The following is a 26,147-nucleotide window of genomic DNA, read 5'->3' as shown; positions in this document are numbered from 1 at the left end:
ACTACAGAATTCGCATAATGAAGGAAATGAATTAGTACACACAATGTGAATTTTGAGAATACAATTTCCTATTTCTGAAGTATAGGAGGGATTCCTGCCTCGATTTTTTATCATTCAATACCCTCTAATGTTTCACGAAATGAGTAATCTGAAGCACATCTACCCAATGACGATCAAATACCTAGGTATACAAGGACTTCAAAGTGTGTTCAAAGTTACATAATCTGAGGCCCAGCTAGGCCCATTAACCTCTTCTTTGTTTCTGGCAGGGAGCAGATCCCCCAAATAATACTGTACCTTTCCTGGTATAAAAAAGGTCATAGGGTTTTAGGTAAGAAATCTTTTTTGACTGTGGATTCAATTAAAAAAAAAATTTTATTTTTGTTAGTTTAAATTAATACAATGTTCATTTAAAAATATTCAAAGGGGAAAGTATATATTTGCCAAGTCTACAGTTGGTCCTTGTAAGTCTGAAGCACTATACAACACCTAATAAAATGTCTAAACCTCTAGGTCAACTATTTTATGGGAAAATGTACGAAGAGTTCTCGTCTAGGATGTCAAAACAATTCAGATCTCTCTCATCTCTTATATTCTAACCAGCAGAAGTCAGAATAGCACAGAAATCAGGAAAAGGGGTTTCACACAATAAATCAAAAGGAAATAAAAAAACTGCAATAGGATACTTCTTAATGGCACCTCACTCCAGTACTCTTGCCTGGAAAATCCCATGGATGGAGGAGCCTGGTGGGCTGCAGTCCATGGGGTCACTAAGAGTCGGACACAACTGAGCGACTTCACTTTCACTTTAGTTCAGTATTACTCTCTCCATCCCACCATTTTTCCTTAAAGGTTCCAGTATATGTCCTGTCTCTATTTTCAAGGAAAGAACTTGTAGTTTCTGGACAGAGTTTCTCTCTTTCTCAGAGCCATCGTATCAAAAAAAAGAAAAAAACCAAAAACTTGATGCACTCCCTTCTCAACATCTCTGATTTGTAGAGCAAGCAATTCAATCAAAGCACTGTGTTTGGACAGTCATTAAGAACAATGTATTTGAGAGGGATGGGTTGAAAATAAAGACAGAATAATCAAGTTTGGGCCCTTGAGAGGACAGAGGAGAAAGAGATACAATTTCAAGCAGAACTTGTCTACCAGCCCTGAGGGCAAAACTGGCAGCAGGTTAAAAAAGTTTCTTCTCCACCCTTTGTCTTTTCCTTGAGTTAAAGTTTAAAGTTAAAGATACATATAGATGTATAAACAGAGGAAGACCAAGATCGAACTTTGGCATACAAGTAATTGTAACCCATTCTAACATTCTCATATACCTCTAGTTATATTTTCTCTTGTTTTACCCCCAGGCACCTCAAAATAATAAAATATTAATGCACAAGCTTATCTACCAAGTAAGTATAAAATGATTAAATTTAAAAAATCTAAGCCTTTGACTGTGTGGATCACAATAAACTGTGGAAAATTCTGAAAGAGACGGGAATACCAGACCACTTGACCTGCCTCTTGAGAAACCTATATGCAGGTCGGGAAGCAACAGTTTGATCTTGACATGGAACAACAGACTGGCTCCAAATAGGAAAAGGAGTACGTCAAGGCTGTATATTGTCACCTTGCTTATTTAATTTATATGCAGAGTACATCATGAAAAATGCTGGACTGGAGGAAGCACAAGCTAGAATCAAGATTGCAGGAAGAAATATCAATAACCTCATATATGCAGATGACACCACCCTTATGGAAGAAAGTGAAGAAGAACTAAAAGGTCTCTTGATGAAAGTGAAAGAGGAGAGTGAAAAAGTTGGCTTACAGCTCAACATTCAGAAAACGAAGATCATGGCATCCAGTCCCATCACTTCATGGCAGATAGATGGGGAAACAGTGGAAACAGTGGCTGACTTTATTTTTCTGGGCTCCAAAATCACTGCAGATGGTGATTGCAGCAATGATTTTAAAAGACGCTTACTCCTTGGAAGGAAAGTTATGACCAACCTAGATAGCATATTAAAAAGCAGAGACATTACTTTGCCAACGAAGGTCCAACTAGTCAAGGCTACAGTTTTTCAGGTGGTCATGTATGGATGTGAGAGTTGGACTATAAAGAAGGCTGAGCACAGAAGAATTGATGCTTTTCAACTGTGGTGTTGGAGAAGACTCTTGAGAGTCCCTTGGACTGCAAGGAGATCCAACCAGTCCATTCTAAAGGAAATCAGATCTGGGTGTTCACTGGAAGGACTGATGTTGAAGCTGAAACTCCAATACTTTGGCCACCTGATGCAAAGAGCTGACTCACTGGAAAAGATGCTGATGCTGGGAAAGATTGAGGGCAGGAGGAGAAGGGGATGACAGAGGATGAGATGGTTGGATGGCATCATCAACTCAATGGACATGGGTTTGGGTGCACTCTGGGAGTTGGTAATGGACAGGGAGGCCTGGCATGCTGCGGTTCATGGGGTTGCAGAGTCAGATATGACTGAGTGACTGAACTGAACTGAAGCTTTTAAAAAATAATCATATATTAATAACCACTATACAGTAAATAAATGCTTTTGCTAGGGAATAATACAACCTTTCACTATGATTTGGCTTTAAACATTTTCTTATACTAAAATTAATTCAGAATTATATGAAACAGAGGTTACATAAACAAGACAAAGTATATTCCATATTCCAGCAAAATGCAAGGTACTGCCTGCTATTCTATAGACTCAATCCCATACACCCAACAGTCAACTCATACAAAATTACTGCATATTAGGCTGTATTACCTTCATAATATTAACTAAATCTGTTTGATAGTAGCGATCCTGGTGTGCATTTGCAGCCGCTAATGTAAGAAGATAATCATTCCTTGCATGGGTAGCTTTGGAATTACACTCAGATCGCCGGGCTTTTAACTAAAACACAGTAAGAGGAAAAAATAGTTAGTGCAAACCGATACAGTACTGAAAAACTTACAAGGGTACTACCACTCTTAATCAGTTCCCCAATAAGAGTAAATTAGATGATCAGGTGAAGAAACATTTATATGCATGTAAGAATTCTTCAACACTATTGAAAAATTCAATAAACAGTGACTAGAACTCTGTCACATAGTAAGTTCAGTTCAGTTCAGTTCCGTCCAGTCACTCAGTCGTGTCCGACTCTGCGACCCCATGAACTGCAGCACGCTAGGCCTCACATAGTTAGAGGGTTTTTAAATATTTACTATTTATACTTTATGTATTTTCAAAGCTTTTGAGGGAACTTCAAAATTGTACGCTCATTTTATTCTGATGGGACAATAATGTTTCTCAAATTAAGTAAGTCTCTTATCTTCAAGGACATCAGTTAGAAAATCATTTTTAAAAAATCAACACCCTCTAATGCGCCAAAAGAAATGCATGCTAGAGGGGAGCTTAGCAGACAAAGGCAGGTCACTAAGCTTATTTATCAGGTATTCTACAGCTTGAGGATACCACAGGAAAAATTCACTTGCATCTGGCCTAGAATATTGGGCTCAGAGGTATAAATATAAGTGAAACGGACTTTGTAAAGCTTTCTAAAGCCAATAGACCAGTTAAAGTCTCTTGGACTAAGTGCTAAAGGCAACAGTCCTAAGCAGGTTAGGCACAGAAATTTACCTCTAATGCAATCTTAAGAAGCAGGGAGTATCCAAAGGGCTGACATCTCGTTGAAAAATCCCATGAACTGGGAAAAAAGTTCTTCCCTAATGACTTTAAAATGCTTCTCTATATGGAAACTAGATGGAAATAATTTAACTACACCTTCAAAAGGCTCAGTTCTTTTTTTTTAAGCTAAGGTTTTTTGTGAAATAAAGTTTTAAAAAACTCACCTTTACGCTTGCCTTCTGTAAACTGATTCTTGATTGAAAAAGACTAAGTTTAGATCTATAATGAAAATAGAAAAGTATATTTAATAACATTATCAAATTACATAATGATTAAATATTATAATTAATAAATTTTTTTTAAAGTGACCTTTTCCCATAACACTATTCTAAAAGAGAACTACATAAATAGAAAACCAAAAGCAATGATTATTTTCCTTCATTTTACTACAGGAAGAATTTAATATTATGGTGAAAAAGAAAATAGTGGGATTAATAAAATAAAAATATCCTGAATGACAAAAATACAATTTGACAAATTCAGTATGTTAGTATTGCCTAATAAACAGAAGCCATCAAACTATAGGTTATTCCCAGTATCATATAGTTGCACGTACTTGAGTACCTGCAAGGAAGCTTAAAGAGGCCCACGGACAACCAACCTATGGAGGCAAAGATTAGCAGGCTTTCCCGGCCCGTAACAATAGGCTGCAATAGGCTGTAACAATGCCAGGAATGCAACCTATGGTATGATATAGACAGGCTCTACAAAGGCCTTAACTCCATCATGTCTCCCACTAACGGTTCTTGTTGGAGTGCTCCCTCCACTCTTAATATATTATTCAGAACATAGTGATAAAGCCCTTTGACTTTCTACCCTGTATGATTTTACTCTGTTTAACCTTCTCTTTTCTAGGGTCCTTATTTCTCTCAATCCCTCTCAGCTTGTGAGGGGAACCACAATCAAAATCAGTAATAAAAATATCGTAACTTTACCCAAACAACTAGAGATAAAAGTAAGGAGAAAGTCAACAGACAAATGCTAAGGAACAACCAACATTCCCACGACCGGTGATTTTTGAAGCTGTTTGTCTTGACTACAGTGTCATGGTGATTGCCATGGGACAAGTCAATGCGTGTGCTGGAAGCTATGCCATAATACGAAGTAAAGTTGCAGGCCATTTGGTATTGGAGGACAGAGCAAGACAGTCTCTGCTGAGCAAATGTGAAGAGGATAGCAAAAGCTGTCTCTCAACTTTCTAAAAAGAGAAAAACATTCTCTTGTTAGATGCACAAATATGCATTCCAACTGCTCCACTGTTTAAAAAAAATAGTTGGATCTAAGATACTCCTGTATTTTTCTACTTTGTTATTATATTCATACTTGATGGGGGTTTTAGTAATCAGATTCTTATTCGTTTTGATTTAGAAAAACAAAGGCTACAAGTGCCTGTTCAGGGTTAAGAAAGACTGTGTTTGGGGTATACTCATTTCTACTTTTTTTGTAGCCATTATCTAAATAGTCTGAGTTGCATCTGGATTTTCTAATATAAGGATTTAAGTTTACGATTTCTACTTCATTTGCTAATCTTCATACAATCCTTGTGTGGCAATAAAATACTAGTAACAAGTAAAATAATAAAATTTCTAACTTCAAAGATTATCATCTAAAACAAATAAAATATATATTGATACAAACAATGAACTATACTGCATACTCCCCTTCCTCACCCACCTTCCAAATGTTAATGTTCCTTAGGTTTCCAAACTCAACTTCTCATCTCATTTTATATATGATGCCATCCTTTTAACTATCATCTGATATGCAACTGACCCCCAAAGCAAGATCTTCAGGCCTAAATTCTCCTGTGAGAGTCAGATACATAACGCTCTACCAAATATATTAACTCCACGGTCCCACAGGTTTTCTAGAACCTATATATTTAAAGTGGAATTCATTCATCAAACTGTATACTTCCTTCTATGCTCTCGCCTAATGTACACATCTCACTACCTATCAAATCATCTGTCAAAACTGTATATAGCCCAGTTTTCACTTCCCCCTCCTGGTCTTTCTTCTCATCTCTACTTAGAAAAACCATTCTTCAGAACTGTGTCCAAATACCACTTCTTCTATAAAGGTTTCCTTTCTCATTAGGTAAAATTAATCTATCTTCTAGACTTACATAACAGTGTTTTCACATAACTACTAAAATAAATTAATTACCAGGTGACATTAGGCATTTACTTTCTTTGAGTTTGCTGTGAATAAACAAACCGTAAATTTACTTTAATATACATTTGTTTTTAATTCTAGGCTTTAAACTTTTTGAGGGCAAAGCTTATCTTACTGATTTCTGGATCCACGGTACCCAATATAATCATTCAAAAAAAACCTTAGCAAGTGAATAAAGAGATATTTCTTTCCCTGTTGTAGAATTAATTTTCATGAAAAGCTACACGTGGAACTAAATGTCTGATCTGTTGTATCCTCTTTGAATCTAAGCCATACTAGGAGGCAGTTTCTTGTGATCAGCATCTGTGCCAAATCCATTTGTGTATGTGTTAGTCGCTCAGTTGTGTCCAACTCTTTGCAACCCCACGGACTGTAGCCTGTCAAGCTTCTCTGTCCATGGAATTCTCCAGGCAAGAATACTAGAGTGGATTGCCATTCCCTTCTCCAGAGGAACTTCCCCACCCAGGAACTGAACCCTGGTCTCCTGCATCACAGGCAGATTCTTTACCGTTTGAGCTATAGGAAAGTCCCTGTGTACTTCTCAAGAAAAGCCCCATAACTGTCCTCATTTTCACCCGTGGACCTTGGCTCAAATAGGTATTTATATATGCTCTACAAAATCTGTCAATTCTGTTTTCAAATCCCTGAGAGTTTAAAAAAACAAGTTCTTAAAAACCACCATGACAGGATATCCCTAATGGAGAGAAGCTAATCTTAAAAACTTCAGATCTTACTGGGAGATGGGTTCACCAACTCTTAAGAAAGTATAGGAAATATCTGTATGCTTATAAAAATAAAATAATTAAGAAAATAAACTATGGGAAATATTAAATATGTTTTCCAGTAACAGTAAGCATGTTATGAGTATTCATTTACCATCCCTTGGTACAAAATATACTTTCCAGGAGCCCCTAAATTTTTATATTTGCCTGAGATTGCTTAATTTCCTACAGACAGAAAAATATATTAGAAAGACACCCCTGACTCCTTCCTAGTCTGCACAAGTGTTCAATTGTACAGACTTTCTGATTCCATCACTAGGAGTTCAAACTCCTACATTTTCCATCAGTGAGCTGACTGAATGGGAGTCTTACCCTTCCTTACAGACATCTTCAGAATACGATTCAATAACACAGGTTTCTTTATTCTTAGAAATTTTTAATCTTTCCTCAAGCTGTCACTGCAAAAATCTCTAACTGCTAGCTTTACATTTCTTTGTGTTATAAACTGCCAGTTCCTTCTTTTTCTAATTTTTTTCAAATAAAGGACTTGTAATTCACATATACTGAAAGTAAAATTCACACACAGTTGCTAAAGCATGCATTAAAAAGTATATGTTAGAACTTCATATAGGAGAAAATTCTAGGGCAGGATTTCTACACTGAGGTCAGTGCTCTTGTTCACTTGATGTGTCCATCATCCTTCAATGGCACACTGAGCATCAGAGATTTTTCAACTACAACTGGTTTAGTCTGGCATAAGAAAAATGAGGCTCTAAAACCCTGATATTCAGACATCTAAGCAACTTAAGCAGACTTTTGCTAAGCTTCCAATACAATGTTCATTTGTCTTTTTCAAAATTCAATTTAATGTGAAAACTGATGAAACATTCTCATTTTGCTAATATTAATTTAAATTAAATCAACCAATGTAAGAGAAAAATTTGATCTAAAGTATGTAGCATTTACAGGTCTGATGAAATGCCCTGTACTAACAGAAAACAAAGTACTGGCAAAAATAACATTTATTTGCATAATTACTTTTTCAGAAATGCTAAAACACATACTTTGCCTCGATGTCGGCCTTCTCTCGTACTGCATGAGCCATCTGTTCAGTCTCAAAGTACTTCTTCTTGCCTTTAGCTAAATCTTTTACTGTCTCTTGCAATTCAGTTTGGATCTTTGTCAACTGGTCCACACACTGTAAAATACAAAGTGCAGTTATTATGACTTTAGTCTTTAGGCTTACAAAAAATGAGTGTGTCCTAAGAACTATGCACTATGCCCTCAGGTTGGAAACCCAGGAGAAGAATCAGCATGTTTAGAACCCTTCAAATTGCAAATTAAAATCCAGTGAACAGCTGGTACTCCCATTTCAAGTAATGTATGGAATAGTGTCACATTTTGCCTAATAACTCTGCTTTGAGAAATAACCTCTGAGTGCTGCTGATAACTGACTAGGGCATAAGAGCAACAAAGAAAATGTTCTCAGTGTTGGAGCAGAGCAATAAAGGCAAAAGATTAAAGTAATTCCGTAATCTTCATAATATTAATAAAGTCTCCTACCTATATGTTTGGGGAACTTAGGCACAAAGGATACTGAAGGATTCATCTCAGAAGTGAGTGAAGGAATAGTGAAATCTGAGAAGTTTAACATGGTAAGTCCAAGATGAAGGATAGAACTAAGAAACCTGGGTACCATATAACAATTATTACTCAAAACTATCCCAAATTCAACTCTTTGGATACACATACAGATTCTAGGAGAAGGGACAGACATAGTAAGTCAAAGAAATATTTAATGAATAACTCCTATAACACAATGGGGCCCAAGTAACACTGCTTTGGGACCCTTCTGGATGTCCAAAGTGGAATTTTTTTCCCCAGTTGGAAAGAGTTTGAGGCCAGTTTCCCCAGTTTCACCAGTCTGAGGTCAATTCAGGGCAGCCTCCATTGAAAAACTTCTGAGCCTGGAATAACACTGTCAATATATGGTGGAGACTGAAGAAACTCAGCAAAGCAGGAAGAGACACTGGTAAGAGACTACTGTGCCAGGACGAACAGTGTAGAGCAGAACAAGAACGTCAGAAGAGCAAGGGTAAAGCACAAACAAATTTAAACTTAAACGTCTAACACACAGGCTAGAGTTTCTCAGTAACTTAGGTGTTAAGAAAGGGCCTACTCTACAGGAAGAGAGAGACTTGAAAGGTTCCCTATGGGTACATTATATTGAGCACGTAATAAGTGTCAGGCTATGAATAAAGGGTAGAACAAAACAAAAACACCTCTTTCTTCCTTCACGACAACCTGACACTCCCATAGAATAGTGCTAAGCATCCCAATAATGCCATGCTTGCATGTGTGAAGAGCTAAGAGAATGCTCCATGGCTGCAATTAGATATTAACAGTCAGGAAGTGGAGCAGAGCCTGAAAAAATACAGCTGTGTTTAATGGGCAAAGGGGATGGATTATTTAAAAGAAGAGTCAGGTGTAAGGTCTATATCCAAAATGTACAATCAAAACAGTGAAAACTTGGCCTCAGAAAAACTATTCAATGAAGGGAAGTCCGAGTCCCATGGTGATACACAGCACTGAAAAGGTCTGCTAATTTGAATATTTTGAGAGGAAATGAAACACAGTAGGTCAAAGGTTTTCCTGAGGATTGCAAGCCATGTGGATAGAATCTTGGAATATTCACACAGAGTGAACACCATGGGTACATGAGCACATACACATAAGCACATGCATATACACACACACACACACACACACACACACACACACACACAGAGCCACTCACTCCTTATTTCCCTACCCTTTGAAGGAAAAGACATCTCTCCTTACTCTCAGGTAACCAAATATCTCATAAATATTACTTGATTAATTTCCACCTATAAAAGGTTATTAATTAAATTACATTCTATATGTGCCACAATATTAGATGAATTTTGTGTTATTCATATTTTTAAAAGGACTTCTCAAAAATCTCTTCATTAAAGTCTAGTTGGGTCTATCCTACTTGCTTTTTCTCTTTACATAAGTTTATAAGATAGTTTATAAAACAGTGTTAGAGAGCCTGTGTGCACAATGAAGAGATCTCTTGTGACCCTTTCTTCCCTAGCATTCATTAAAATAACAACCAAGTGTTTTCCACCACCCAAGTGAACTCTTTCAAGTGAGAGTAATTTGGGTTCTTCTTCAAAGGAAAATGCCTGCACACAGCAAAATATCAAAAATATTAAATAAAGGTCATCAAACTTAATTTGCAAAAGAATAAGATTTCCTTTCCAACTTTTAAAATAAAAAATTTTTTTATCTGTAGAAATCCAATTTTCTGAGGAGGATTAAGTTATATACTTAAAAAGAAGCTGAGAAAAGCCTTGATATATGTCCAACTTTTTCCTAAGATGTATTAGCACTGAGCAGAGACATGAATAAGTTTACATTAGAGCTAAGTGACCATACCAAATGAAAAATGTGGATATTATAATTCAGAATTCTATTGAAGAAATTAAAAGTATGATTCCTGAGTATGACACAGATACTAGGATAGATAGACCTGCTAACAACTTGAAGGTTCTCTGGCCTACTACTCATGTCCTGGAAATTCATCCTAAGAAAATAACTTTAAAAATTTTAATTTTTATTACCTTAGTGGTAATAAAACAGAGGAATGATTAAATAAAGCAGAGTAAATGAAAGATGTATTCAGAAGTAAAATATAATAAACATAAAGCTTGTATAGAAACATTAACAATAAATTAGGAAATAGAGAATGCAAAAAAACAGAATACTCTAAAAATAATATCCATGTATTAATTACAACTACTATAAAAACTAAGAAGGTAAAGGAGTAGGAAACATAGTCTACTGAGGTGAAGAAGTTATTTTTCTATAAAACTATTTAAATAATAAATAAAATTGATGAAACAGAAAATTTTAAAAAAGAACATGAACATTAAAATGTTACAGAGGGGTTAACATTCAAATATATAAACAGTTCAAACAATTTGATATTAAAAAAAAAACCTGATTAAAAAATGGGCAGAAGACCTGAACAGACAATTTTCCAAAGATATACAGATGGCCAACAGTCACATGAAAAGATGCTCAACATCACTAGTCATCAGAAAAATGCAAATCAAAACTACAGTGAGGTATGACTTCACACCTATCAGAATGACTATCATCAAAAAGACCACAAATAACAAACGCTGGCAAGGATGTGGAAAAAAAAGGGAACCTTGGTACTCTGTTGGTAGGAATATAAATCAGGGTAGCCACTGTGGCAAACAGTATGAAGCTTCCTTAAAAAAACTTAGAACTACCATACGATACAATAATCTACTCCCGGCAATATACCCATAGAAAATGAAAACACTAATTTAAAAAGATACATGCACCTCAGTGTTCATAGCAGCATTATTTACAATTGCCAAGATTTGGAAGTAATCTAAGTGTCCATCAACAGATGAATGGGTAAAGAAGATATGGTATTATATATAACTCACACACAAAGGAATACTACTCAGTCATAAAAAAAGAACAAAAATTTGCCATTTGCAACAACATGGATGGATTTAGAGGGTATTATGCTTAGTGAAATAAGTCAGAGAAAGCCAAACAGTGTACTTTAATACTTATATGTGGAATTTAAAAAATAATGTGGTGAATACAACAAAGAAGAGGACTCATATATATTAAGAACAGACCAGTGGTGACCAGTGGAGACCAGTGGAGTGAGGTAAGGGGAGAGGGGCAAGAGACAAGATACATGAATATATTGGGCAGCACAAAGAATATATCCAGTACTATACAGTAACTATAAATGAAGTATAATCTATAAATATTTTAAACCATTATATTATTCAACTCAAACTAGTTTAATACTACAAATCAACTATATTTCAATTAAAAAGATATTACAGATGGAGAATTTTAAGTCAAATTGGTTTTGATCATGAACAATTTGTTTTAGACTATCCTCTTCTAGTCTATTAACTGTAAAAGTTAGACAACGGAGATTTTTAGAAATAGCTAGAATTAAAGAACAGCAATACACACTGGACTTAAGGGACTTAATATCTGGAAGAAGAGAAGCACAGTTAGGTAAGCTCTACATTCACCTTGACTTTTTTCCTTATGGCAATTTTTGAATCACGGTACAGAGAAGTAGAATATAAACAGAAAGTGGGTTTGTTTTTGTTTTTGTTTTTAACTAGACTGTGGAAACAGAGGTTGGAGTTTGAGGGTGCCAAAAGAGTAGGAACTTGAGAGACTCAATCTGGGAAGAAGGGTACTACAGAGAAGCAAGTCATAAAATCTGTATGCAATTTCCCCAAGTCATCAGTTTGACTTCTAAATGGCATGTGTGGAATGAAGCTCCAAGAAATTCAGGAAAGAACAGTAGCTAAAAGGCTAATGAGCTGAGCAATGAACAGAGGGAGCAGAGCAGCTACATGATGTTGAGAAGACAAAGGCTGGAGTTCAAGTCTTGTCAAAACAGAAAGGCTTCGGTAAATATCCCATACTTTCAGGTAGGACCCCAGAAGTAAGGACAAAAGTGAAACAGACAAGCCTAAAAAGTCTAACGCTAGACCCTAACAGAATCAAAGTGATTAAATAGTATTCTATCTGCCTGCTAAAACACTTAACTCTCTTTGGAAACAGAACACATCTTCCAGAGCATCTACAATTTTTATCCACAATATCTAGCGCCATGAGGCTTACAAAAGCAGTAGACCCAAATAACCAAAAACAAGCAAACAAACAAAAAAATAGTTAATGATAAAAAGAGACCTATAGTGTTCAGACAGTGGAACTATGAAACAGAGATTAGGAGTAATACATTAAACAGGAGAAAGAAAAAACATGAAGAATTGCATCGGAAACATGGACTCCATTTTTTAAAAAATAAAAAATTCTAGAACTGAAAAATACACTGAGATTCCAAAAGATAAATTTTAAAAGCAGATTAGAAATAGCAGAATAGTCAAGAAATGAAAACAACCCAAGTGCCCATCGAGAGATAACTGTATAAAGAAGATGTAACATATACAGGGAACTCTAGTCAATACTCTGTAACTACCTATACAGAAATAGAATCTAAAAAAGAGTGGATGTAAGTGTATATATAACTGCACTACAGCAGAAACTAAGACAACATTATAAATCAACGATACTCAAAAAAAAATTAAAGATGTGGCATACACAATACACACACACACTAGACTATTATTTAGGCATAAAAAGAACAAAGTTTTGCTATTTGCAGCAACATGGATGGACCTACCGAATATCATACTAAATGAAGAAAGTAAGACAAAAACAAATATTATATGATATCACTTATATGTGGAATCCAAAAAATACAGATGAATCTAGGTACAAACAGACTCACAGACACATATAACATACTTATATTATCAAAGAGAAAAAGCAGGAGAGGAGGGATAAATTAGTATGGGATTAACAGATACAGACTACTATGAATAAAACAGGTTAAGTAACAAGGATTTACTGTATAGCATAGGGACCTATATTTAATATCTTAAAATAACTTATACTGGACTATGATCTGAAAAATATATAAAACTGAATCACTTTACTGTATACCTGAAAATAACACAGTATTGTAAATCAACTCTACTTCAATCCATCTATAAAAACACACAGAAAGAAAAAGGTAAATAGCAGAACATAGTGTTAATCAACTGGAAGATAACAGTTGAAAATATTCAGACTGAAGTGCAGAAAAAATCACATTAATAAAGAAAGTGCAGATAAAGTACAAAAGACATGGACAGAGACAAAAGGTCTAATAGCAAACAAGTCCTAACAGGGAGGTAAATGGAATTATGTTATTAAAACATTTTTACATTGTTTAAGAGGTGGCAAAATACTAATTCACAATAGACTTAAAGTTTGAAGACCAGTAAAGGTATCAATTCATGGTAAATTATAGTATGTCAAAAAAGCATATTGGAATCTCCGAAGTAATTACTAAAAGAATAACAAGATTATAAAATTAAAAAGCTAATAGTGAAGGAAATTTTGATAATAAAAAGTGTAAGACTGCTCAGTGTCATTAATCACCAGGGAAACTACAAATCAAAACCACAATGAGATATCACCTCATACCTGTTAGGATGGTTATTACCAAAAAAACCAAATGACAACATGTATTGGCAAGGTTGGGGGGAAACTGGAACCCATGTGCACTGTTGGTGAGAATGCAAAGTGGTGCAGCTCTTGATGGAAAAGAGTATGGCGATTCCTCAAAAAATTAAAACTATAACTATCATATATTATCTAGCAATTCTACTTCTAGGTATTTATTCAAAAGAAGTCAAATCAGGATCTCAAAGAATATTAGTATTCCCATGTTTACTGCAGCACTATTCACAAAAGTCAAAATATGGAAATAACCAAAATGTGGATAAATGCATGAATGTATTAAAAAATATGGTATATAATACAGAAGAATATTATTCAGCCTTAAAAGAGGATATCCCATGCATGCATCCATGCAACAACATGGTTGAAACTAGAAGACATTATGCCAAGTGAAATAAGTCAGTCACATAAGAACAAAGACTGCATGATTCCACTTACATGAAATACATTAAATAATCAAACATAAAAAATTTCAGTTATACAAAATGAGTAAGTTCTAGAGACTGTCTGTACAATATTGTGCTTGCAGGTAACAATACTGTATTGCACACTTTAAAAATCTGTTAAGAGGGTAGATCTCATGTTAAGTGTTCTCATCACACTAAAAGAAAAATACAAGATTAATCCAAAAGGAGGCTAAAAAAAAAAAGAAAGTACTGAGAAAGGGTTGGAGTACAGAATGAAAAATAGATGATTTTTGATCCTATGTGAAGTCAATTTGTTGTAAAGTTTGGGAAGTACAATTGGAGAAGTCAGTATTTGTGGCCATGTGTTGCTTTTCTTGCTCCATTGGGAATCCATCTCAATTTTCCTTTGGCGAATCATCTTTTCCCATTTTTAGTCCACTGTGTTTGCATGAGGACTGTAACCTCTGTAACTCAAGACAAATCAATGAGCCTCAATTCTGATAGTTTTGTTAGAACTTTGGGGAAAGTGGAAAATGTGGAATTGCTAGCTCTGATATTCGTAAATCTGGCATGTCGGGGCGGCACAATGTGGGGAGAGTTGCTGAAGAATGAAGCCACTGGGAAAGCAGAGCTAATGGATGGGAAGAAACATGAATTCTAATGCCATCATTTGAGCTCCTGGATCCACTCCTGCCTGGATTCCACCCATGCCGAAATTTTTAGTTATATATTCTCTTCTTGGTTTAAGTCAGTTTGAAGTAAGTTTCTGCCATCTATAATTTCAGAGTTCTGATAGGTATGCTCAATATTATGGTGTGTGTGTAACTCGCTTCAGTTGTGTTCAACTCTTTGTGACCTATGAACTGTAGCCTGCCAGGCTCCTCTGTCCGTTGTATTCTCTAGACAAGAATACTGGAGTGGGTTGCCATTCCCTCCTCAAATGCTCAAAATATATTTAGTGTTCAACAGCTGCTTAGATAAAACATAAGCACCATTATTACTGGCTATAAGTTAATTCACAGATAAGTGGACTTGTCAAACCTCACCAAACATTCTTTGCCCAGGTATGTTAAGTGAAATTCAGATCATAGAAGAGCACAAATCGGTTAACTCTTTCAAAATATTCTGATATTGAGAAATGTAGAACTTCCAATAATTCAATTAGATTTGGTGAATGAACTGGCTATTTGAAACATCATATTTCCTCCCAGTGAGGAAGGAGTTGGATCAGTTCTTTACCTCTGTCTCCCACTCTTTCTCTGCATGCGCTGATGGATACACACACACAAAAAAACCATTTTTTCTTCCAATTGAAAACTTTGTTCGGTCAGTGGTCATGTATTGTTTTGAAAGAAAATTTTGAAAGAGAATTTTGAGCAGAGGCATTCTTATAGAAATATGTTAAAAACCCACTGATACTACGTGAGCACTTGAAAGAGATATATTTATTAATAACATTGATTTTGTGCTACTAAAATCATCTTTGGCAAACATGGAAGATTAGTTTATTTAGTTTTTGTTTGTAAAAATTAGTGAAAATGCGAAAGACAATTAGAACCAAAACAATGGCTTGTGAAATATTATTTCCTTAAATAATTACTTTAATAATTTTTAAAGTATTGATACTTCCATAAAAAACATTTGAATACTTTATAGGCATCATAATCTCTAATCTTGTAACTATTTCCTAAGAGGATATAATTCAATTATCTACTTTCAATCACAAGCTTTTCATAAAAATCGCATTATTCTTTCCATGAATTTTAAAACTCTGCATAATCATTTTAAAACTTTTATGTAGTTCATATAATTAAACCTTAGAGTAACCCAAATTTGGTAATAAGTTTGCTATATATGGTCAAGATGTATCAATTTCCTTTAAATTATTATGTAAACTGGATCAAACTGAAACTAAGATTTTCTCAAGACTTAGTGAGATTAATAATATTGTAATTGTTTTAATATACACCAATCTAAGTAGGTCTACTTCCTTGAGATAAATTGAAAAGTGATATTTGTAAGAAATGTTTACTGAGCTTTCAGATTCATAGCACACTCACCTTTGTCAATTAATAAAATACAGTAGCCAAAGGGAACATGTTGAAATCAGAAAGTCTATGTTAAAATCAGAAACATTTGGACCATAGAGAAAAACTCAAAGTGTAAAATGCAACTGAACATAATCTTACAGATTATAAATGTAGTAATGAGATATTAAAGGAAAAGAATAAATAGAAACAATACCCTTTTTAGTTGCTGTTCTTTTAGGCTTCTCACTGTCCTTGCAGGCTCGGAAATGAAGTTTTTATAGTTTTCACATATATTGATCCGAGACTGGGCTACCTGCATTGTTCCCTCGAGAAAAGATTTCCAAACAGGATACATGCTCCTAAATTCAAAGAGGGACAGAAAAGTATTAGGCAGAGAAATGGAAGAATAAGTTGCCTAACCTTCTGCTCTCTGGCTAGCACCGACAAACAGAATTAATACATTCTTTAGAGTTTAAAGTGTATTTATATTGGTTCATAGTAGTAGTAATGTTTTTAGTATACATAACAAGTAGAAACATGGAATACACTCTATTTCTCTATAGCCTGACAATGGGCTGTTTTGATTCATTAGCTATTCTTGATACTGGAATAAAGTGATACAAGGATTACAATTCTAGACAAAGCTAACACTATAAAAAATTAGTGGATAATTCAGACTTTCCAGGCCTTTCACTGTTTCAGGACTGTCATTATGAATACCAAATTTCATTATTCCATTAAGGTATTTTCCTGATTTTAGAGAGGAGGTAACTGAGGCTCAGATTTAGAAGATCACCCTAGCTTACACAAGAATGTGGCAGTACTGAGATACAGACAAATACCTCTAAAGTACCTTTTCTTTCAACTATATTATATTGCTCTCTTACATAAATGGATGTGACTGGAAGAAAAATCATGAACAATTGCTTATGTTCTTGAGAAGTCTATTTGTTAGACAAAAGAAGTCTATGGTATTATTGCTCTACATCTGTTTCACTGTTGTAATAACACTTAGGGTGGCTTCCCTGGTGGCTCAGAGGGTAAAGCGTCTGCCTGCAGTGCAGGAGACCCGGGTTCGATCCCTGCATCGGGAAGTTAGAGCCAGCATCTCACTGCAGCTTGGGAGTCATTCCAACCAAGTTCCATCACCTTTGCTTGATAAATGTGCTCACAGCAATCTTTTGATAAAATCAAAGAATTATTCATCCTTTGCTTTCTATAGTCAATTTCCTTTTCAAACCTTCTCTTCTGCTTTCCTAAATGCCTTAGTCCCAACATGATCCTATACTAGCTATAAACATATTTTATAACTTATAACAATAAGTGGTACTTTGCTAAAAAGAGATATTGCACTGATATAATATTCATCTCCTAAGATTTCTTGCATCTAATGGATTTCCTACTACAGCAGTATATGGGACCATGTTCTGTAGCAGGAAATCCATTAGACGCAAGAAAAGAAATCTTAGGAGATGAGGGGAATAAGGAAGAAAGAATTCCTTCATCCACACTTGCCCCTTCTTCCTTTTACCCCTCCATCTAACTGACTGCTGCTCATCCTTCAAATCTCAGCTTAAATGGAACTTCCTCAGGGAACTCACCCTGGAGAAGGGAATGGCAACCCACTCCAGTATTCTTGCTGGAAAATTCCATGGACAGAGGAGCCTGGTGGGCTTCAGGCCGTGGGGTCACAAAGAGTCGGACACGACTGAGTGACTGACACTTACAGGGAAGTCTCATGATCACCACCAAGCCAATACACAGACTCAATCAAATCCCTCCCTGTTCACATGGTTCACATGGTCTGTTCACATGGTTCTGGCACTTTTCCTTCAATTATAAGTATCTTTATGTAATTGTTAATGTTTGTCTGTCTCACTGTAGAAAAAATTTCCTGAAGGGAGGGGTGTATGTCTTTCTCACAATTGTATTTCTATGGCCTAGCACATGGCCTAATAATTAGAAAGATTATAATAAGTATGTATTGAATGAAAACAATGAATGGATGGATGAATGTATAAATCATAAGGACTGTAAAATAAACAGAAAAATCCTTTCATTATAGAGTTTAAAAAGAGATCTTCAGAGATTAGCAGACAAATAAATAGCAGGCAAATATTTTCAACAGTGGAACACCATGAATTGCCTGAAATTTGGTTACCAGTTAGTGAGAAGATCTCGGTTCCAGTTCTAGTTTAACCAATATAATCTTCTGTAACACATCTCACTACGCTTTCATTTCCTCTACTGGCAAATGGAAAAATTAATGCAAATAATGTGAAAATTCTTGTCATACGGATTCTTTTAAATGAATAAATAGTAACAGTCACAGAACTGTAGAAGAAATACTACAGAAGTACTTTGTAGAAGAGCTTCTTCTTAACATAATAGTGGTAGTTTCAATGACAGTAGTGTTTTTCATTTCAATTGAAAAAATAATAATGGGTTGTAGAGTGAGTTCCTAAAAATTTCATTTCACTAGGCTTCATATATAAAATTTTGAAACGTAAGGAAAGGTATCGGGCATTTACAGTATTTTACTATTCTGCTCAGTTCAGGAAATTAGACTCAAAATTATAAAAGAAAGCAAGGAAATTCTCTGAAGAACCTATCACATGCTAGGCACTGTGTCATGTATTTTACATGTACTACATCATTTAATCCTTAGGACAACTTTGTAAGACAGGCATTATCCCCATTTTGCAGAGAGGAAAAAGTGAGGCTTGGAGAAGCTGAGAAATTTTTCTATGGCGATTCACCAGGAACTAGTACTCTCATGGTCATAACCTAGACTTTGCCATTATCAATAACCACCCCTCTACTCTATATGAGTAGTGGCTCAGAGGTTAAAGCGTCTGCCTGCAAGGTGGGAGACCTGGGTTCGATCGCTGGGTCGGGAAGATCCCCTGGAGAAGGAAGTGGCAACCCACTCCAGTATTCCTGCCTGGAGAATCCCATGGACGGAGGAGTCTCCACGGGGTAACAAAGAGTGGGACATGACTAAGCGAGCGATTTAACTTTTTAAATTTATTTTAACCCCTCTACTCTAATACCAATTTAATCATCTAATCTCTGACCAATGCCTCTTGCTTCTCCTCACTCCCTTTAGGATTCTCACTTCAACAATTACTCAACCCAATCAGAGCCCACAAGCCATTTCATCCTGCGTCCTTTCCATTCTCTTTTACGCCCTTCTCATAATCTCCCTTTATGGCTCCCATTATCCAGCCTAGATTTCCAATATTATCACTCTCTAATGTACACCCTATTACCTCTGCCTCACTCTCTTCCCATCATTATAATTTACAATTTCCAAACTTGGTTAAATCCAAAATTCTGTTTACACCATACCAATGTCTATGCAACAGAACACTGCTGGAGAAAATAATCATGCTACCTACTCTCACTTTAAATTGATGTCAAATAAACCTTAGTATTACCCTTCTCCAAGGGATCTTCCCAACCCAGGAATCAAACTGGGGAATCACACTGCAGGCGGATTCTTTACCAACTGAGCTATCAGGGAAGCCCATGTTATTCAGCAATCCTACTATATTCCCCTAATTTACTTTTCTGCTTACTCTTTTTTTTTTTAATATCTGTTTTTATTTATTTCTTTGACCATGTTGGGTCTTAGCTGCAGCATGTGGGATTGACTTCCCTGACCAGGGATTGAACCCCTGGCCCCCTGCATTGGGAGCATGGAGCCTTAGCCACTGGACCACCAGGGAAATCCCGTCTGCTTACTCTTATAGATAACTATTTCCTACATCTTCCTCTCATCTCAAACCTCTAATGTGACCACACTTGTCAGCTGGTAATGAAGCATGAAGACAATGCTCCCTCCACATCTCCCTGTTTCCCTGCCTTTGCACTCATATACTGTTTTACTTCTTTTTACTCCAAAAATGACTTATGCTCTGAAGGCCAATCTTTCACATCTATACATTATATAACCTCTAGCTCAAGACTTCCTGTCTGAGCAGGCCTTACAAATAGCTGTGAAAAGAAGAGAAGCAAAAATCAAAGGAGAAAAGGAAAGATAAACCCATTTGAATGCAGAGTACCAAAAAATAGCAAGGAGAGATAAGAAAGCCTTCCTCAGTGATCACTGCAAAGAAATAGAGGAAAACTATAGAATGGGAAAGACTAGAGATCTCTTCAAGAAAATCAGAGATAACAAGGAAACATTTCATGCAAAGATGGGCTCAATAAAGGACAGAAATGGTATGGATAACAGAAGAAGATACTAAGAGGTGGCAAGAATACACAGAAGAACTGTACAAAAAAGATCTTCATGACCCAGATAATCACGATGGTGTGATTACTCACCTAGAGCCAGACATCCTGGAATGTGAAGTCAAGTGGGCCTTAGAAAGCATCACTATGAACAAAGCTAGTGGAGGTGATGGAATTCCAGTTGAGCTATTTCAAATCCTAAAAGATGAGGCTGTGAAAGTGCTGCACTCAGTATACCAGTAAATTTGGAAAAGTCAGCAGTGGCCACAGGACTGGAAAAGGTCAGTTTTCATTCCAGTCCCAAAGAACGCTCAAAGTGAAAGTGAAGTCGCTCAGTCGTGTCCGACTCTTTGTGATCCCATGGACTGCAGCCCACCAGGCTCCTCCATCCATGGAACTTTCTAGGCAAGAGTACTGGAGTGGGCTGCCATTTCCCTCTCCAGGGGATCTTCCCAACTTGGGGATCAAACCCAGGTCTCCCGCACTGCAGGCAGATGCTTTACATCTGAGCCACCAGGGAATCCAAGAATGCTCAAACTACTGCACAATTGCATTCATTTCACACATTAGTAAACTAATGCTCAAAATTCTCCAAGCCAGGCTTCAAAACTATGTGAACCGTGAACGTCCAGATGTTCAAGCTGGTTTTAGAATAGGTAGAGAAACCTGAGATCAAATTGCCAACATTAGCTGGATCATCAAAAAAGCAAAAGAGTTCCACAAAAACATCTATTTCTTCTTTATTGACTATGCCAAAGCTTCTGACTGTGAATCACAATAAACTGTGGAAAATTCTGAAAGAGATGGGAATATCACATGACCTGACCTGCCTCCTGAGAAATCTGTATGCAGGTTAGGAAGTAACAGTTAGAACTGGACATGAAACAACAGACTGGTTCCAAACAGGAAAAGGAGTATGTCAAGGCTGTATATTGTCACCCTGCTTATTTCACTTACATGCAAAGTACATCATGAGAAACGGTGGGCTGGATGAAGTACAAGCTGGAATCAAGATTTCCAGGAGAAATATCAATAACCTCAGATATGCAGATAACACCACCCTTATGGAAGAAAGTGAAGAAGAACTAAAGAGCCTCTTGATGAAAGTGAAAGAGGAGAGTGAAAAAGTTGGCTTAAGCTCAACATTCAGAAAACTAAGATCATGGCATCTGGTCCCATCACTTCATGGCAAATAGATGGGGAAGCAATGGAAACTGTGACAGACTTTTTTTTTGGGGGGGGGCTCCAAAATCACTGCAGATGGTGACTGCAGCAATGAAATTAAAAGATGTTTACTCCTTGGAAGGAAAGTTATGACCAACCTAGACAGCATATTAAAAAGCAGAGACATTATTTTGCCAACAAAGGTCCATCTAGTCAAAGCTATGGTTTTTCCAGCAGTCATGTATGGATGTGAGAGGTGGACTATAAAGAAAGCTGCACACCAAAGAATTGATGCTTTTGAACTGTGGCGCTTGAGAAGACTCTTGAGAGTCCCTTGGACTGCAAAGAGATCCAATCAGTCCATCCTTAAAGAAATCAGTCCTGAATATTCATTGGAAAGACTGATGCTGAAGCTGAAACTCCAATACTCTGGCCACCTGATGCGAAAAACTGACTCACTTGAAAAGACACTGATGCTGGGAAATATTGAAGGCGGGAGGAAAAGGGATGACAGAAGATGAGATGGTTGGATGGCATCACCGACACAATGGACATGAGTTTGAGTAAACTCTGGGAGTTGGTGAAGGGAAGGGAGACCTGGCATGCTGTGGTTCATGGCGTCGCAAAGAGTTGGACGACTGAGTGACTGAACTGAACTGAACTCAAGAATAGCAATTCAGCAGCTGTGCTTTCTCCTACAATATCAACTTTTTCCTTTCCACTGGATCATATTCATATAATATCTCCCATCTTAAAAATAAACAAATAAATCTTCCATCAACCCTTCCATTTCTCTCTAGCTATCACCCCAATGTCTGTTCTCTTTAACAGCAAAGCTCCTCGAAAGAAATGTCTGAAATTACTACTTCTGTTTCTTTTCCTGGTCACTCTTGATTCAATTCAAATAAGGCTTTAACATTCACCATTCTGAAATTACTTGTCAAAGTCATCAAAGATCTCCCTGTGGGCTAATCCAAATAGTCAACTCAAGTTTAGGCCTATTATTCAGCCATCAGCCGTACTGACCTAATTTATCCTTCTTAAGATGTTTTCTTCACTTGGCTTCCGGATTATTACTCTCTCTTGGTCTACTTTTATCTCACTAGCCACAGATTCGTCTCCTTTGCTGGTTCCTTTCGATCTCTTTGCCCTGTAAATGCTGGAGTGTCCCCACAGTCAGCTTCTTCTATCCCATAACCACACAGTCTCTTAGATAAGCTCATGCAGTCTCATGGCTTTAAAGACCGTCAATATGCTGACTATTCCTGAATTTCTAATTCAGACATCTTCTGTAACCACTCAGTTGCCTGTTTAACATATCTGACTTGGATATTTAGTAAGTATCTTAAAACTTAATGTCTGAAACCAAATTCTTGATTTCCCTAAAATGTTCTATTAATCTATTTCACCTCACTGACAGCTACTCAAACCTTCTAGGTGTTCAAGCCAAAACCACTAGAGTCATCACTGATTCTTTTTTTCTCCTCATATTCCACACCTGATCCACCAAGAAATACTGTTCACTAGATTTTTAAAATATAAAGGAAACTGATTACTGTCTATCTCTGTCTACCCACTGCTACTACCCTGGTTTCAGCCACCACTGCCCTATACCTGGATTACTAGAACGGCCTATACGACCTCCCTCTGATTCTGCTCCTATCTTCCTGAAGGCTACACTCTACACAGTATAGCCACTGCAGTGCCCAGCACTTCTCAGTACTGTATTCTTCTTACTATGCTTACTATCCTTATCGCAGAGTGACATAATGTTTAATTACTCATATGCTTATTGTCTTGTCTTTCACTAGAATGAAGGCTTTTATTTATCAATTAGAATAGAATATGAATTGTAAGATATATACGTTTAATTTAAAAGGCGAGTCATTTTAACAAAACAAGATAATGGTACAGGAGATATAAGGCACAAACTGTGTAAGATATACACGAAGAACTTAGGATACCTCTTTATTAGAGACTTCCCTGGTGGCTCAGACGGTAAAGCATTTGCCTACAATGTGGGAGACCCGGGTTCGATCCCTGGGTTAGGAAGATCTCCTGGAGAAGGAAATGGCAACCCACTCCAGTACTCTTGCCTGGAAAATTCCATGGACAGAGGAGCCTGGTAGGCTACAGTCCACCGGGTCGCAAAGAGTCGGACACAACTGAGCGATTTCAATGTTCAATGTTATTAGAGTGAAGATACTCTGATTTTATTTTTAATTTTACAAAGCAGAAGCTTTGTCTTATTCACTCTAGTATCCTCAGCACATAGAACAGGGTCTGGCATAGCAGGCACTCACTCAATATATATTTATGGGAGGAAGGAGAGGAGGGAATGATGGAGACCAGATTCAAATCCAGGATCTGTCTGGCTTCCAAACCTCTGCTCTTCTGTTGACGTAAGATTGCTCTTGGTCCCAGCAACACTATTAAAGAATTTTTTAAAAGAGTCTTGGACTTCCCTGGTGGGGCAATGGATAGGAATCCAACTGCCGATGTAGGGGATATGGGTTCAATCCCTGGTCTGGAAAGATTCCACATGCTGCACAGAAACTAAGCCTGCAAGACACAACTACTGAGGGCCATGCACCTGAAGCCTGTGCTCCGCAACAAGAGAAGCCACTGCAATGAGAAACCTGAGCACCACAAGGAAGAGTAGGTCCTGCATGCTGCAACGAGAGAAAGCCCATGCGAATCAATGAAGACCCAGCACAACCAGAAAGAAAATTAAAAGTAAAAAAAAAAAAAAAAGTGTCTTCACTCTAATAAAAGGGTATCCTAAGTTCTTTGTGTATATCTTACATAGTTTGTGCCTCATATCTCCTATACCATTGTTATCTTTTTTTTGTTAAAATGACTCACCTTTTAAATTAAGATATATGCATCTTACAATTTATATTCTGCTATAATTGAAAAATAAAACTTGCCATAATTAAGTTATAATTAGTAGAATTAAAAAATATCAATCTAGGATTCCTCACTGGTCCAGTGGTTAAGACTCCATACTCCCCCTATTACAGACTGAAGTAAGTCAGAAAGAGAAAGATAAATACTGTATATTAATGCACATATATGGAATTTAGAAGGACAGGACCAATGATCCTATATGCAGGGCAGCAAAGGAGACACAGATGTAAAGAACCAACTTTTAGACTCAGTGGTAGAAGACAAAGATGGGATGATTTGAGAGAACAGCACTGAAACATGTACATTATCATATGTAAAACAGATGACCAGTGCAAGTTCAGTGCATGAAGCAGGGCACCCAGAGTCAGTGCTCTGGGACAATCTAGAAGGATAGGGTGGGGATGGAGGTGGGACGGGGGTTCAGGATGGGGGGACACATGTATACCTGTGGCCAATTCATGTTGATGTATGGCAAAAAACCATCACAATATTGTAAAGCAATTATCCTCCAACTCAAATGAAAAAAATTAATGGGAAAAAAAAGATCCCACACTCCCAAAGCAGGAGGCATGGCTTTGATTCCTGGGGGAACTAAGATTTCACATACTGCATGATATGGCAAAAAAATTAAAAAAAAAAAACAAAACTGATCCATATACCACCTAAAATCATGCTGTAAACTATTTCTCATATAACTAATACACTAGAAAACAGATCAAACCTTATCAGGAAAAATTTTTATTAGGAAACAAACCAACACATTTATTTGATTGCAGCAGTGGTCACATAAATCTACATATGTGATAAAACACCATGGAACTTACTATGCATACACCTACATACAAACAAGTGCACGTAAAACTGGTGAATTCTGAATTACATTGCTGGATTGTATCAATATTGATTTCTTAATTGTGATGCTATATTACAGTTATGCAAGATAATACCACTGGGGAAACTGAGTGAAGACTGTCAGAGTGCTCTTTGTCTTATATCTTAAAACTGCACGTGAAACCATTATTACCTTTTTTAAGAAAAAATTAACAAAATCACAAATCTTTCTTGATTTGGAAAACAACATCACACATCAAGAAGACTCTAGAAAACGCTGGCAAGTTAAACTCATAATGTAAGATTAACTTATATAGTGACTGATACAAGGAGAAAGTATGGTGCTTAATAAATAAGTGTCCACATATTGTTGGTCTTGGTAGTAGATAGGGAGACTACCCACATCCTAGATAACAGAAGTAAAGGCAGGGAATGACTGATATTTAGTCCAGTTGAGGTGTGATAAGAACTGCAATACAGCTGCGGCTTAAAGCTCCCAAGAGCTGGGAACCAAGCATGAAAGAAAGAGAAACAGCCAGAAAGGAGGAAAGAAGGGTAATTTGGGGTCAAGATTCCTTGCAGCTTTGGATATCATAATTCTTTAAAAATTTCATACTATTAGAAGGGAGAAACAATACAAGATTTTCAAGTAAGGGGTGAGAGTAGGCCTGTTTTACAAAGACATATATATGGTTGGTGGTACTGTGGCAAATGAAACTGTGAAAGCAGAGAAGCAGCTACTTAACATTCCTAACAGAAAATGAGGTCTGTTCCCAAGCTGCAGAGTTCATAAAAACACAGATCATTACTAGTCTA

General features: G+C 36.6%; 1 protein-coding gene across 2 annotated transcripts in view; it reads right to left on the bottom strand.

Annotated features, from left to right (window-relative positions):
- FCHSD2 (FCH and double SH3 domains 2) overlaps window positions 1–26,147 on the bottom strand; it is a 242,298-nt gene that overhangs the window by 123,418 nt on the left and 92,733 nt on the right. For both annotated transcript variants that reach the window (XM_018059383.1, XM_018059382.1), the window contains exons 5-8: window positions 16,402–16,546; window positions 7,642–7,775; window positions 3,845–3,899; window positions 2,778–2,906 (exon numbers count right to left, since the gene is read on the bottom strand). In XM_018059383.1, coding sequence (XP_017914872.1) covers window positions 2,778–2,906; window positions 3,845–3,899; window positions 7,642–7,775; window positions 16,402–16,546 — 463 coding nt within the window. The remainder of the gene's footprint in view (window positions 1–2,777; window positions 2,907–3,844; window positions 3,900–7,641; window positions 7,776–16,401; window positions 16,547–26,147) is intronic.

The sequence above is a fragment of the Capra hircus genome, chromosome 15, assembly GCF_001704415.2.
Source record: "Capra hircus breed San Clemente chromosome 15, ASM170441v1, whole genome shotgun sequence".
Classification (NCBI taxonomy): Eukaryota; Metazoa; Chordata; class Mammalia; order Artiodactyla; family Bovidae; genus Capra; species Capra hircus.
Note: the sequence above shows the minus strand (reverse complement) of the source record. Positions and strands in the feature narration are given on the sequence as shown.